Below are 13,779 nucleotides of genomic sequence, written 5' to 3' on the forward strand. Positions count from 1 at the left end.
ATGTCTGGAAATGGCTGAATATTTGGTTATGATTCAATACGATTTCATTCAAACACGTTTGCATGCATTTTAAAAGTCCAGTTTTAGTCGGACTGAAAAAATTTTGACTTTTTTAGCTTTATATAAATGAACTGAGTGTCATACTTGTTCTTGGAGTTCTTTGCTGATCTCCTCCTCTGTGGCTCTGGAAACTTCACTGTCAGCGAGTTTCTCCTCCAGATCTTTTACCAGCTGCTGCATCTCGCTCAGTTTCTGTGTCAGCGATTCTCTCTGCTCTTCACTCTCTGTCAGCTGTAAAATGTATTTAACCATGATTTTTTGAAATGACATTAAACCTGAAAACAGTCCATTTTAAATATGAACCTCAACTGAGATCCAGGCAGTGGTACTGTAGTAATTTTTTCCACCGCTCACCTTTGAGTGTTTCTCTTCGACAGCAGAGTTGAGCTGACTTTTCTCAGCCTCAGAGTTCTCCAGGACTTGACGCAGCAGCTCCATCTGCTCCAACAGCTGCTCCTCTTTCAGCACTGCAGCACTCAGCTCTGCCCGGACGTTCGTGATCTCCTCCTGGCTCGTCTGCAGGGCGTCACTGAGCTGCCGAGCCTCGTCTTGACTCTGAGTCTGAGCCGACATCAGTCCGTCTCTTTGAGTCTGAGTGGCACACAGCTCTTCTGTCAGCTCACACACCTGGAACCAAACAATGACACCTTGAGATTTCTGCAGAGCTCTGTGGAAAAAAATCAGTCAAAAGATGATGCTTTGGTGGGCTGACCTGCTGCATGAGATGGTCCACTTTGTCTGGAAGAGTCCGTAAATGAGCTAGCTCCTCCAGCTGGGCTGTGAGGGTTACCTCCACCTCACGAGACGCTGTCAACTCTTTGTTCAGGTTGGCTACGGTTCTCTCCAGCTCCACGCTGTCAATCAAATCTTCAAACACAGAAAATCTCACTTCAGATTTTGCAGACTAGAAAGCCCCAAAAAAACCCCACCAAACATGCTTCTGACAGCTCAAAACAAAGTTTTACTCACATGGATGTTTTTTTTTTCATTAAAAATAAATGATCAGCAGATCAGAACTAATGCATGTTTTAAATGATGCTGTAATCTTTATGGCCTCATTCCCGACTGAAGCTGCAAAGCCTGCTGGTGCGAGTAGGCAACGGGCAAAAGGAGAATGTGTAACATGTCCAGCTATTTTTCATCGGCGATGCTGCACGCTGCAAACTTGGCTAATCTAAACAGTCAGCTAGAGGGTGCATGCAGCAAAAACTTTTAGACCGCTGTCTCTTATTGGTTCATATTTTAGCAATTTCTCTTACAGCAGTGTGCACTTCAGATTTGTCAAGTTAATCTTTAAAAACACCAAGTTCAAACTCACTCTTTGGGACTTTGCCGTCCAGCAGTGTGGTGAGCTTTGTGTTCTCATCAAAGACAACGTTCAGCTCTCTCTGCAGATCGCTCTGCATCTGTCTGAAATGGGATTTCTCTGCCTCGAGCTGGGAGCGCAGACTTTTCACCTCAGCCTCCATCTTCTCATGGTTTTTGGCCAGAGAAACCTGGAGAGAAAAATACAAAATAAGATGACAACAATAACAACACAGGTAAAGGTCTTCTTTATTTAAATGCAGATCAGTGATTTTCAGGGTTTTGGACAAAGCCTCAGTTTGGTTACCGAAGGGGGTATCCAAAGCCTAAAATCAGTCTAGATCTAAAAATAACAGCCAAAATTTACTTGTCATCATGGAAAAAATACAATATATTGATGTCTGCTCATACTTCATAAACTTTCTGGTATACAGGCACAAAACTGCATTGAAACTAACTACAACCACATTTTTGACCTTAAAAATGACATGAGCCATAGATTTCAGGCGTTGTCACATCTGACAGTACATAACTGATTTAGCAATCTTATAGCTTTACTATGTACGTTACTAGCTGTACAGGGATGAAAGCAAACAACCCATCAAACAAATTTCTCCTGATTGGTTTCAAACAGATGCGATTGTGTATTTTTTGTGGATTGTTTGATCAAAAGGTGTAAATATTTTGACTCCACATACGTTGGCCTCCTCCAGAGCGATGTTCTGGCTGCGCAGGTGAGCCCAGTCCTTCTTGGTGTCTCTGCTGACCCCTTCAGCGTCGTCTAGGGAGCGACGAAGCTTCGCCACCTCCTGCACCAAATCCTTACCGCTCTGCAGAATCAAAGTAAACATTTTTGATACTTAAATACTTTTCCAAACAAGTTAACAATAATTTTAACTGTTATTCTAACAATCTAACCCACAGGATTAAAGAACACTACAGACGGTCTAAAAACCAGACTATACTGAGTAAAAGGTGAGATCTGAACTTCTGTGTTTTGGTAGCAGAGAGTTAGCGGTAGCCTGCGGTCAGTTCAAATCAGGGCGTCCTGGACCAGCTGAACGCCTTCTCCAATTATTTGAACTGTTTGCCTGAAGAAGACAAGTTGTCCTACAGAGACAAACTACCTGTTAGCAATTGGCTGAGCTTTCCAAAACCATACTCATTGCAATTTTTTCCTTCAACAGAGCCTCTCAATCAGTGGTTCTCAGCTGGTCCACCCATAGGACTCACCACCACTTCCCTTGTGTGAACTGCAACTCAAATTTGTGTTTTTATTTTTAATTGATATGATGAAAAATGTTGCAGTATAGACCTTACAGCAGGGGTGTCAAACTCAAGACCCGGTGGCCAAATCCGGCCTGCAAGATCATATGACATTTCTGTTATAACTGGCCCATCAGTATGCAAGTTTCCTCAAGTATAAAAATGCCAACTTATCCATGATGATTTAAAATATCCTTGTTAAGTCATAAAATCTGAAAAAGTAAGGAGTAAAAACAATTTGAAAAAAAGTCAGGAATGTGGAAAAATAAATTGAAGTGTGTTTGAATTTCATATTTTCAATTTTGCATCTCACAATAAAGACTTAAACTTGGGATTTTTACTTTTTATTTCATACTTTGAGCATTTAAACTCATAATTTTGACTTCTTATATAAAATTTTAGCTTTTAGATTCATAATTTAAAATTTTAAGTCAGGTTTTGACCTTTTTAACTAATTATTTTGCTTTTGTTTCTCTCATATTTTCAACTCCTTATTTTGACTTCATAATCCCATAGTTTGACCTGTTAGACTCACAATTTAAAAACTCGAATCATATCTTGATCTAAATTTCATGATTACAAAATGTATTTCATATTTTTACCTTTCAAACTCATAATTTTGACTTTCTTTATAACATATTTACATAAAAAATATTTATTTTTCCAGTTTCAGTTTCATGTTTTGACCTTTTAGAAATAATACATTTACTTTTCTCAGATTATGAGCCTTTGAACTTATCTTTTTTTACTTTTTAAATCTCAAAATCATTTATCATCAGTGCAAAGTTTTTTTTTTCATATTTTATTACTGGTGAAATGAGGTTGACAGTTTCTGGTTGAAAAGGTGACCCTGTTAGGCCCTCAGGTTAGACCTGAATCCAGAATCTGGCCCCTGTTGTGATTGAGTTAGACACCCCTGCCTTAGAGAGAAAAAAAACCCCATGACTTAACAGAGAGACGGGTCAAAATTTAGGGTGACATGCAATCAAACATTTCATTTCAGTCTGTTGTGCATTTATAATGAAAATTTTGGTACATTTTTAAAAGCCTCAAAAATAATACACCATAATAAAAATTTTTTTTTGAAGATATTTCCATCCAAAATAACAAAACTTATGACAAAATCTAAAAAAAAAATCAACCAAAATTTATTTCTTGTTCAGCAGAACAGAGGAAAATGAAATGGGGACACATGCCAACCTCAGACTTGTAGATATTTTGACGTTTTTTATTTCCAGGAACCAGTTCACGACCCACTGAAAACAGCCCTGCGACCCACCAGTTGAGAACCACTGATCCAAATGATGGTATTTATCTGTATGTTTTTCAGGTTCCTTTTGTGATGTCCTACAGCACAATTAAATATTTATCCCTTACACCATGGATCTGCCTGCTTCTTCATGTTCCTCTTGCTTCTGCTGTCTTTCTGCTAATATTACATGTGCACAGCTGCTGTGTTTTAATCACATGTACTATAAATTGGTCTACTTCTTGATGATTTTAAGTGTAAAGTTTCAGACAGAAATTACACGTACCATGTTCTGGAGTTCCTCTGCAAAGTCACTTTTCTTCTTCAGCTCCTCAGACAAAGCTTCTAGTTTTTTCTGAAGAAACACGTGAAGAGCATTTAACAAACAGTGCTAGTTCACACGTCTTCTTTGCAATGGTTACAGAAATAAAGAAAATTCAGACTTTAAACTCAATGGGTGAGGGAGAAACATTTGTGGTTACTAAAGTTGTTGAAATAAGCAGATGAATACATTAAAAAACTTTTAAACTCAAATGTACTTTGTTAATTTTGTACTGCTGGATAGTTTCATCTAACCTGAAGCTCCAGACGCTGAAGTTCAGCGGCTTCAACCGCCGACTTTAAGCTGGAGATTTCATTTTGCAGCTCATTCTGCGAAGGCACAAAGTGAAGACTGAGTGTGTAAATATCACAGAAATATTTTCATTAAATAGAAAAGGACTCTTCTGTCCTTGGGTCTGTGAGATCTGAATATGACTGATCTGTTTACCTCATGCTCCTTCCTGAACTCCTCCTCCAGACTTTTGAACTCGTCTGTCTCTCTCCTCTCATCTAACTCCTTTGAAATTGTGGCTTTCTCTTTCTCCAGACTCTCGATCTGCTCCATGAACATCCCCAGCTCCTGCCTCAGGTAGTCCCGCTCTGTAGCGATCATGTCCTTCAGACAAACAAGGTCAGTCTTTAAACCAAGCTCTAACACTTCAAATACTGACCTTAATAGAGGAAATAAGGGTTACTGCTGCACTTAACACCTAAAAGTGGAAAAGTAGAGCACAGGTAGTCGCAGCGTTACCTTCTCTGAAGCCAGTTGTTCACACAGCTGGATGGTCTCCCTCTCAAACTCTTGTCTCATCTGGAAAACAAAATGTTATTACTAGTCTTCAAACAGCAGACATGACCAAACCAAAACCCTGAGCTGTATCCAAAAAAGTGTAGAAAACTCCACTCACCTGTTCATCAGAATTGCTCGGACCGTGGCTCTGCTCCTCCAGCTGCCTCTCCAGGTCAGACACTCTCACCTCCAGCATCTCCATCGCCTCCAGAGCGGCCCGTTTCTGCTGGCTCTCCGTCTGTAGCTGCTGCTCCAGCTCTGACACTCTTCCTTCTAACGTCTCTGCCTTTGTCACGGCCTCCTCTTTCTGCTGAACCTCCAGCTCCAGCTGCAGCTCCAGGTTTGACACCTTCCCTGAAAGCTCATGCATCCGGTCGGGAGATACAAAGTCTTTGGGACTAAAAGCGCATCAGAAAACACAGAAAGGAAAAAGGTTGGGAACCACTTGTCTAAATTGTCCAATTCTTTGTGAAAGGGGCTTAAGGTTCTTGAAGAAGTTAAGAGGCTTATTCAGAACTGAAGAAAAAACATCCTCAAATATCACCATGATTTAAAATATCCATATCACCCAGCCCTATTAGAGGTATTCACCTATCTCCAAAGCTTCTAACAGTCACAGAGCTCTGATTGATCTCCATGTCTTCTGGAAGCTCATCAGGAACCTCCCAGTGAAAGTCCTCATCATCTGTAAAAAAAAAAAAAAAAAACAATAACAATAATCTATTGAAGCTGCCAGATAGAAGGCTTTATTATTCTTTACTGTGTGAGCTCTATATACCTCCAGCCAGCTCACTCAGACAGGAGCGGTCTGCTTTCCTCTTCCTGGAAAAAGGATCTGCAAAGCTCAAATCAGACATTCCTCCTTCAAACGCAGAGCGATGAGCGAGTCGGAGCATCTTTCCTCCCCATGTGACTCTGCGTTTAGGCATCTAAAACAGGACACAAGTGATTAATGACGATGATTATGGAGACATAGACTGTTTGCATTTTGCCTAACATCCATGCTGGGTAATTAGCATGGATGTCCAGAAATGCAGTCAGAGTTATCAGATATCAGACTGTCTCTGTATGCATTGAGGTGTGTTCACACTTAGCATGCTGTAAACAGGGTCAAAGATGCATGATACATGCTTTCCTTTAATATTTTAGCATATTCCTTTGATTTCAAATCATATTTTCTTTGCTTTCCTGTCATATTCCCTTTAATTTCTGAGCACATTTCCTTCAATTTCTCAGCATATTTCCTTTGATTTCCCATCATGTTTCCTTTTTTAAGCATGATTTCTTAGCTTGTTTCGTTTGATTTTTCAGCATATTTTCTTTAATTTCTTAGCATGTTTTATTTCCTCTAAATCTTTTACTTGCCTTTATTCCCTGTTAACCTCATTTTATTTCCTGTCCCTTTGGCTCTTTTTGATAACCATCACCTTCATCACTTTAATGCTTTTGTCCCTTTTATCACTTCTCTTTCGTATACCCGTGCTATCAAATTTATTCATTTTATTGCCTTTATAGTTATAGAGTGTGTTTTATCCTGATTTTTTTATTTTGCCCACTTTATCTTCAATTCACTGGCTTTATACTGTCTTTATCTCCTTTGCTGGTTTTATATCTCTTGTTCCTCTTAAATTCTCACATTTTAATTTTTGGTCCTCTTGGTCTCAACCTGTGCAGCCTGTGTTTCTGTGTTCCTAATATTTTTATGGTACTTATGATGTTGATGTGATGCCTGCACTCTGATTTCCTGTGATGACTTAGTTACATGGAATCACTTGATGTCTCACAATGTTGTTGAGTTATTATCTCGATCAGGTTTTTGGTTAGATCCTGCAGCTGGGTTCTGCTGATCTTGTTTGGGTGTCATTTGTTCTGTTTTCTTTGTCTTTTGATGCTTTGTTCTTCTGTTTGCTTCTTCACATGTCAAAGCACTTTGTAAACCCCTGCTTTTAAAAATGCTATACAAATAAAGTTGTTATTATAATGATATTTATAAATAAAGCTCTGTTCAGTGTCATGTTTTACTTTGGGAGCAGTGATCTGATTGGAGCTGGTGACGAGGAGCTGGGTCAGGTTCCTGATGCGGTCCTCTTGCTCTCTCTGGAGCTGATCCTTCTCTTGGAGCAGCTGGGACAGAACCTCTTTCTCCGTCGCTGTGGTCTGTGTGACTGAGGAAACCTGCAGAAGGAGTTGTCAGGGGAGGTTCAGCCGTCTTGTACAGCGACAGGTTTGAAATTAGCCAGAACAGAAGGATGAGTCTTACCTCTTGGAGTCTGCGCTTCAGATCAACGATTTCGTTGCGGTACCTTTTGAGCAGAGCTCCGTCATCAGAAACCTCCGTCACATGAGGGTCGTTCTTCATCTTCTTTGCAGTGCTGGCAAACTGGTAGAAAAGAGCATAGTCTACTTTAACGTCTCAGAAAGACAGCACCCCAATCTGTTAGAAGACCAGACTTACTAACGGACTTAAAACAGGTCTCCATTGCTCCACTACCCTCAGCCCAAACACCGGCTCTCCACAGGGATGTCTGCTAAACCCCAACTCTATACTTTATCCACCCAGCATGGCATAATCATCATAAAACTCACAGATAACACTGAAACAACTCCCTAAGTCCTAGCATGTTTCAGTGCTGACATGCTTGTGCAATGTAGACAGTGTACAGGAGTCTGCATGAATTCTTTGTAATCAAATCCTGTGAGGGCTGAACCTCAACTATACATCATTTGACTATGGCTATTAAGATTTGTGATATTGTCATCGCAGGACATGCAGTGTTAGTCCCTGGATACCTGGAAGATATCACCAGTTGTTTTGTTTAACAAAACCTGTGTCTATAGCTGCCATTTTTTTGCACTGGCTGCACAGATTTTCTATACAAAACGTAACAAAGTCAGCTATCCAATTTTGTTTTACTGCATTGACAGTAAAAGTTAGCCTCATAAAATTACACATCTAGGGCTCTCTGGATTGCTTTGTAGATTTTGTTCTTGCGTAAATGAACCGGAGAAAAGAGCAACACGTAAGGATTTCACCAGGACAAATTATATTTAAAAATCAGAGTAGAATTCAAAACTTCACGGTTGAGGTTGAAGTCTGAGCATTTCTCCAACCTGCAGAGTGCTGAGGGTTTCATCCAGAGCTACGGGGGTGATGGTGCAGATGATGACAGTTTTGGCGTTTCCACCCAGAGAGTTCTGCAGGATGCGGGTCAGCTTACTGTCCCTGTAATTTGTGAAACCCCTAAAGAAAGATGAAGGCATTAGTAAGTGTATCAGCACTGTAAAGTAATATTCAACACACATCATTAACTTAACTGCTTCTTGCATGATGTGATTTTTAACCAGGGGGTTAATGGAACAAGAAAATCAGATACCACACAATCCTAACAGTGGCCAAAATAATGGTCAAAGGCGTAAATATTACACTGAAAATTTCACTTATTTCACTCACTTTTGTCCCAGATAAAAGACCTCATGAATTGCAAGAAACATGTAATGTTTATTTAAAAATATGTAATGAGATACAAAACACTAGTGGGACTTTTATTAAACTATGATCTTGGTGAATACTCAATTCTGATTGGCTCTGGAAATTCCATTGGTGTCCATTAGCTTCTGATAGATGGACACTGTTCGAACTTCTCTAGTAGTTCTGGTCAATAATCGTTACACTGCTCCAAATTAATGCACAGCAGCCGTTAGATGATGGGAGTAACCATAGCAACCTGAGGCAGTAAAACTTTCTGAGCAGGGAGGACAGCACTGCCAGCCTGAGGAGCCTGCAGACCATCAACAGTCACTTTACTGACATAAATATAATGACTCCATGTACAAGACCAGTAACTCAAGATGGTCCTATCTCCTGTTTTCGAAGTACGACTTGTTCCCAGGCTCACCTTAACACTGAGAGGCTAGTGTCACAAAAAACTCACTTCCCTCCTGTTCTAACTTCTACAAACTGTTGTCAGAAGATTTAAATAACATAAAACAAAAGAAAATAAGGCATTATTTCTTTGTAGAGCCAAAAGAAACGCTTCTGATAAACTGGCATACTAATATCTGATAAATGCTGAAGTGTCTAGGGGAATCAGCACCTGCAGTGCGTGGACAGCTCCATTTCACCTCGTAGAGCAGAAGAGAGTTTCATTTTGTTTATTCAAACAGCTGGTCAGCTAAAACTAAGCTTTCAATCAGATGACTGTCCGTGTTAACGTACAGGTTTATAGTCTGATCACAGGTGACACTGTCTCCCTCGTCTTCATGCCTTTTCATTGATAAGTCCGTTCAGACAGTGCACTGAGCTGACTCGTTTTTTTGTTCTGTTACGACTTCATATCTATGGCCCATCCTTTTTACTGGATCCCTGAATAATGTTTACATTTCCTATTGAAGTTATGGGATTGGAATGACTATTCCAGTTATTAGTCAAGCCCTTAGGCTTAGCTCACAATAAAAATGTAAATATTTTGTAAAAATGTAAATATTTTGGCTCTAGTTTTTAACATTTATTACTTTTATTTTTAGGTAAATGTTTCTGTTCTTCAGGCTCACTGTTATGTAAACCCCAAATGTTTAAAAACAGGACCCAGACCAAAAAATACCAACATTCCTCATTAAGAAATTTGGAAAAATGTTGCGGTAATTTTTTGCTTTTTACTCACTTCTGGCTCTCATCGGTCAGTTTCTTGATCACCTGTCCGAGTGTGAACAGACTGCGGTTGATGTTACAGCCTTCTTTAAAGCGAGCACCTACGAATTCAGAAAAAAATAAAACTCAGCATTCACAGCAGCATGCATTCATTCAGTTCAAACATTATAAAACCCAAGGTTTAACTTCAGCTTACCTTCAGCTCCTGTTTGACTAGCTCTCTCTGATCCAGCCAGATCCACTAAATTCTGAAGGCCGAAGAACATTTTTAAGTTAAATAGTACAACACAAACAACATGCATGCAAACACAAAAACAGAAAAATCCATCTAGCTTACCAAGTGAGACACAATGATGGCTCCATCAGCGTTTTCTCCTGATACAGGGTCGCTCCTTTCTCTGCTCTCCAGGATCTAAAGAATCGTAAGAAAGACCTCATAAACATTATGATTTTCCCAGAATCCCTCTTGTCACTGGGTAATGTCGAGTTAGTTACCATTCTAAAAATAGTGTGGGAGCGGCTGCTGCGTTGGTTCATCTTTGTCTTTCCATAGTGACGGTTCTCTGAAGAGCAAAGTGAGCAGAAATTAGACTAAAATGAATGTGCATTGATGAGATGTTTCTCAGCTACTGTTTGCGGACTGCTCCAAAGAAATCAAACTAAAATCTGCACTGCACCTCATTTAGCTCAAAAGAACAAACATGAGATCCTTCATCACACATCAGCGCAGCACAGAAAGTGCAGGAGTCACTTTTATGTTGTAAAAATGTAATCTGTGATCTTACTTTCCCCTTTCCTGATCCAGGCCAGAGCTTGTGCAGGAGACGTCACCAGTTCTTCAGTCAGATCGGCCACATAAATATTTTTCTGCAAAATGAAATCGTTGATGTTGTTTGTAATGCGTAAAATGATTTTATTAAAAATGCAAGAGCTGAATCTAAAACTTTTACGAACATTGATTGTCTCTCGGACTTCAAGAGGTTTCCTCTTCCAGCTGTCCACCAGCAGATCTGTCACTGTCTCGTTGTAGATCTCCATGTAGGATACTCGCAGAAGGAACTCCTTCTTTGGACACTACAGGAGAAAGAGAAGACATCTGTTAAAATAAACATCATTACTTCGATTATTTGATATTTTAAACTATGAGAACATTCAACACCATATCTTCTGAAACTATTCAATCTAAAATGTCTAATATTGTGATGATGAAATAAAATACAGCTCGATTTAAACATGTGCTTCTTACATTTTTAATGGTTTGAAAGACATCTTCCACAGCCAGAGGTATCACACCAGGAGTGCCATTACTCCCCATCATGGTGAAAGTTTTCCCTGAAGACGTCTGCCCGTAAGCAAATATGGTTCCTGAAGTCACAGAGGAAATAAACACAGTAGATAAAAACAAACCAGCCACAGAAGGAAATGTACAACACTCACTGTTACCTACCATTGTACCCATTAACGGTGGAAACAACCAGAGGCTTTGCAATGTTCTGGTACAGCTGATTGGTTGTTTCATCAGCAGTGAAAACTCTGTCTGTAAACAATAGAGGGTCAACAAATGGCAGATGTATTTTACTGGTCTCTACAATAAAGATGGCAAACACGCAAGAAAATCATTTAAATATGTCTCTTAATTGCAGCTCATGGTGCAAAAATTACCAAAGCTGAAGCTCTTTGCAGAATTCCCATCATCGATCTGCTGAATTGATTTTTTATCTGCTTTCCAAAAAAACTGCAGGGGCTCTGCATCCTCTGATGCAGCATTTTCTTCTCTGAAACAGAAACAAAAATCAAAAACATGAACATGAACTGATTTGATCAGTTTAATCAGAATTTAATGGAACATAGTTGGTGCAGGTCCCTCATGATGCTAATGAAAAGTTTGAATGAACAAACAACAAAACAGAAAGCTCAGACTTTGGCAAAATGCTGTAATACTTGTTGATCCTTTGTTTTTTCAGTACCATTTGATTGAAAACAGAACAATCTGTTATTTTACAGATTGTTATGATACCCAGAAACTTAGAAAGCTACATTGCATTCATATGACAAGAGTGTGGGAGAGGAATTGATCCACCAAAACCCCCAAAACACAGGTAATGTTTAACTATGAAGAAGTTTATCTGAATTTTTTTGAAAAAAACAAAACAAAAAAACAAACAAAAAAAAAACAATAAAGAACCCATTAAAAAACAGAAACACAAAAAGTTAAACATCCCTAACACTCAAACACAGTATTCTGTGGGAAATGCCAGTATGTGTACATTTATCATACTCTGACACCATTTTCATAAAGTCAAATGAAACCGAAATTAGATACCCTCAGAGTATTTACAGCAAATTAATTGGAAAAATGACACTTGATTAATTTTGGATTCACGAGAAACATTTTGCAAATAGTCATAGATTTATCTAAAACTGTTTTTTTGGTCTTAACTATCACACTTAATATAATTATCAAGATTTCAGAGTCTTTCTGGGTAGTGCAGGCCTAAGATAACACAGACTTTAAGGTCAAATATTTTCTGAATAAATGTAGGAGTCAAAGCTTAAAGAAACTTGACTCATGTATTGGAACAGTTTCTTAAAATTTCCCAACATGATATAGGCTACTGTTTAAATAATGCAAAAAGATAATAGAGGTTCATTTGTTCATAACTCTTGCCCAAAGGATCTCTAGCATTATTGCCATGATGTTGAAACGGGTGTAAACATGTTTGATTTTTACTAGTACACATCCTTAAAGTCAGACAATTCTCTTAAAAATAAATAAATATTCCCAAACACCACACATCACCAAAATAACATGGTGAAGCAAGGTGGGGGCAGCGTCATGTTTTAGGGGAGGTTTTGTGAGCTGAACCTGAGCTTAAATTGGAGGGAAGTAAAAACGGATCCAAATTCCATTCAGTTTTGGCACAAAACCCTCACATGTCTGGCAGAAAGATGAGGATGAAGAGATATTTCACCCTTCAGCATGACAGTGACCCAAAGGAAACATCCAAATCTACAAAATAAATAGATTCATCAGAAGAAGATAAAGGTTTTGGGATGATCTGGTCTGAGCCTTGACCTGAATCTGGCTGAAAATCTTTGGGTTGACCTGGAATGAGGTGAATGAAATGTCTTTGCAATCTGACAGATTTTGAGTGTTTTTTGGAAAAAGTGGCAAAATTAAGCTGAACAGAGCTATGCCATAGTGATAGACTCCTGCCCAAAAAGACTGAATACAGAAATTAAATCTATCCATTCAAAAGATTTTGTTTTGTATTTGAATTGGACAGGTTATAGTTCCAGTGGAGTGTCTTAAAACTTCTGAAATAATATGTCTTGGTTATTTTGTAGGGGCATGCGTATTTAGTGTTTAATGGTAGCAATAGCAGGACAAGGCCAACAACTGTACCTTAAAATATTACCCAATTAAAATAGTAAATATCACGCCCTTGGCCTGGGTGTGGTTTTTCAATAAGTAACAGATTTCTACTACACACTTCAAAACAGGCCATTTAATACATGGTCTGTCTTTTAGTTATATTTCTCTGAGTGAGATCATTAAAATAGAATAATTGAGATAATAAACAGTTATAATGGCGCTAAACTTGTGTTATATGACGCATAAATCAAATACAGGGCATTAGGTAACATCTCAATTTCAAGAATATGGTCTTTGCAAATATTATCCATTAAAGTACAGATAAATTATTTTAATTTTGGTTTATTTCATTCAGATGAACGTTGACATTAAAGCTGTAACCTAACGTCTATGACAGAGGTGTAAGGTGAAGACCGACTCAAACTCATACGTTGAACTCTTACAAAAATTTTTTTACATAATTACAATTTGAAAAGACATATATGCACAGCAGTGTCATTTTTCAGCAATCAAAAATAAGAAAAAAGAATGAAATGAGGTCGCTAACGTCAGTAAACAAAAGTACTAAAGCTAGCTTCTGACTTAGCCAAAGCCTTACCTTTCAATTAGTGGACGGACACGAACACAAACTTTTACCGCCGACTCTTCCGTCATGTTTTTAAAATATTCAACATTAAATTAATACTGATACTTAAAAATTTGTTATGAAAAATAATGATAGAAATCACCGGGTATATCCTGTGACCCGCAACAAGCGCACAAGC

General features: G+C 38.6%; 1 protein-coding gene across 2 annotated transcripts in view; it reads right to left on the minus strand.

Annotated features, from left to right (window-relative positions):
• cenpe (centromere protein E) overlaps positions 1 to 13,761 on the minus strand; it is a 39,818-nt gene extending 26,057 nt beyond the window's left edge. For both annotated transcript variants that reach the window (XM_041804581.1, XM_041804580.1), the window contains exons 1-25: positions 13,614 to 13,761; positions 11,302 to 11,414; positions 11,087 to 11,176; positions 10,886 to 11,004; positions 10,594 to 10,713; positions 10,425 to 10,506; positions 10,135 to 10,202; positions 9,977 to 10,051; positions 9,836 to 9,887; positions 9,653 to 9,740; positions 8,103 to 8,232; positions 7,252 to 7,371; positions 7,014 to 7,166; positions 5,770 to 5,920; positions 5,583 to 5,676; positions 5,110 to 5,389; positions 4,953 to 5,012; positions 4,650 to 4,817; positions 4,457 to 4,531; positions 4,167 to 4,235; positions 2,064 to 2,195; positions 1,379 to 1,556; positions 773 to 927; positions 415 to 687; positions 145 to 291 (exon numbers count right to left, since the gene is read on the minus strand). In XM_041804581.1, the coding sequence (XP_041660515.1) occupies positions 145 to 291; positions 415 to 687; positions 773 to 927; positions 1,379 to 1,556; positions 2,064 to 2,195; positions 4,167 to 4,235; positions 4,457 to 4,531; positions 4,650 to 4,817; positions 4,953 to 5,012; positions 5,110 to 5,389; positions 5,583 to 5,676; positions 5,770 to 5,920; positions 7,014 to 7,166; positions 7,252 to 7,371; positions 8,103 to 8,232; positions 9,653 to 9,740; positions 9,836 to 9,887; positions 9,977 to 10,051; positions 10,135 to 10,202; positions 10,425 to 10,506; positions 10,594 to 10,713; positions 10,886 to 11,004; positions 11,087 to 11,176; positions 11,302 to 11,414; positions 13,614 to 13,669 (3,048 nt within the window). In that variant the 5' untranslated portion in view covers positions 13,670 to 13,761. The remainder of the gene's footprint in view (positions 1 to 144; positions 292 to 414; positions 688 to 772; positions 928 to 1,378; positions 1,557 to 2,063; positions 2,196 to 4,166; positions 4,236 to 4,456; positions 4,532 to 4,649; positions 4,818 to 4,952; positions 5,013 to 5,109; positions 5,390 to 5,582; positions 5,677 to 5,769; positions 5,921 to 7,013; positions 7,167 to 7,251; positions 7,372 to 8,102; positions 8,233 to 9,652; positions 9,741 to 9,835; positions 9,888 to 9,976; positions 10,052 to 10,134; positions 10,203 to 10,424; positions 10,507 to 10,593; positions 10,714 to 10,885; positions 11,005 to 11,086; positions 11,177 to 11,301; positions 11,415 to 13,613) is intronic.
• Between the last annotated feature and the right edge of the window lie 18 nt (positions 13,762 to 13,779).

This window comes from Cheilinus undulatus, linkage group 14 (assembly GCF_018320785.1).
Source record: "Cheilinus undulatus linkage group 14, ASM1832078v1, whole genome shotgun sequence".
Classification (NCBI taxonomy): domain Eukaryota; kingdom Metazoa; phylum Chordata; class Actinopteri; order Labriformes; family Labridae; genus Cheilinus; species Cheilinus undulatus.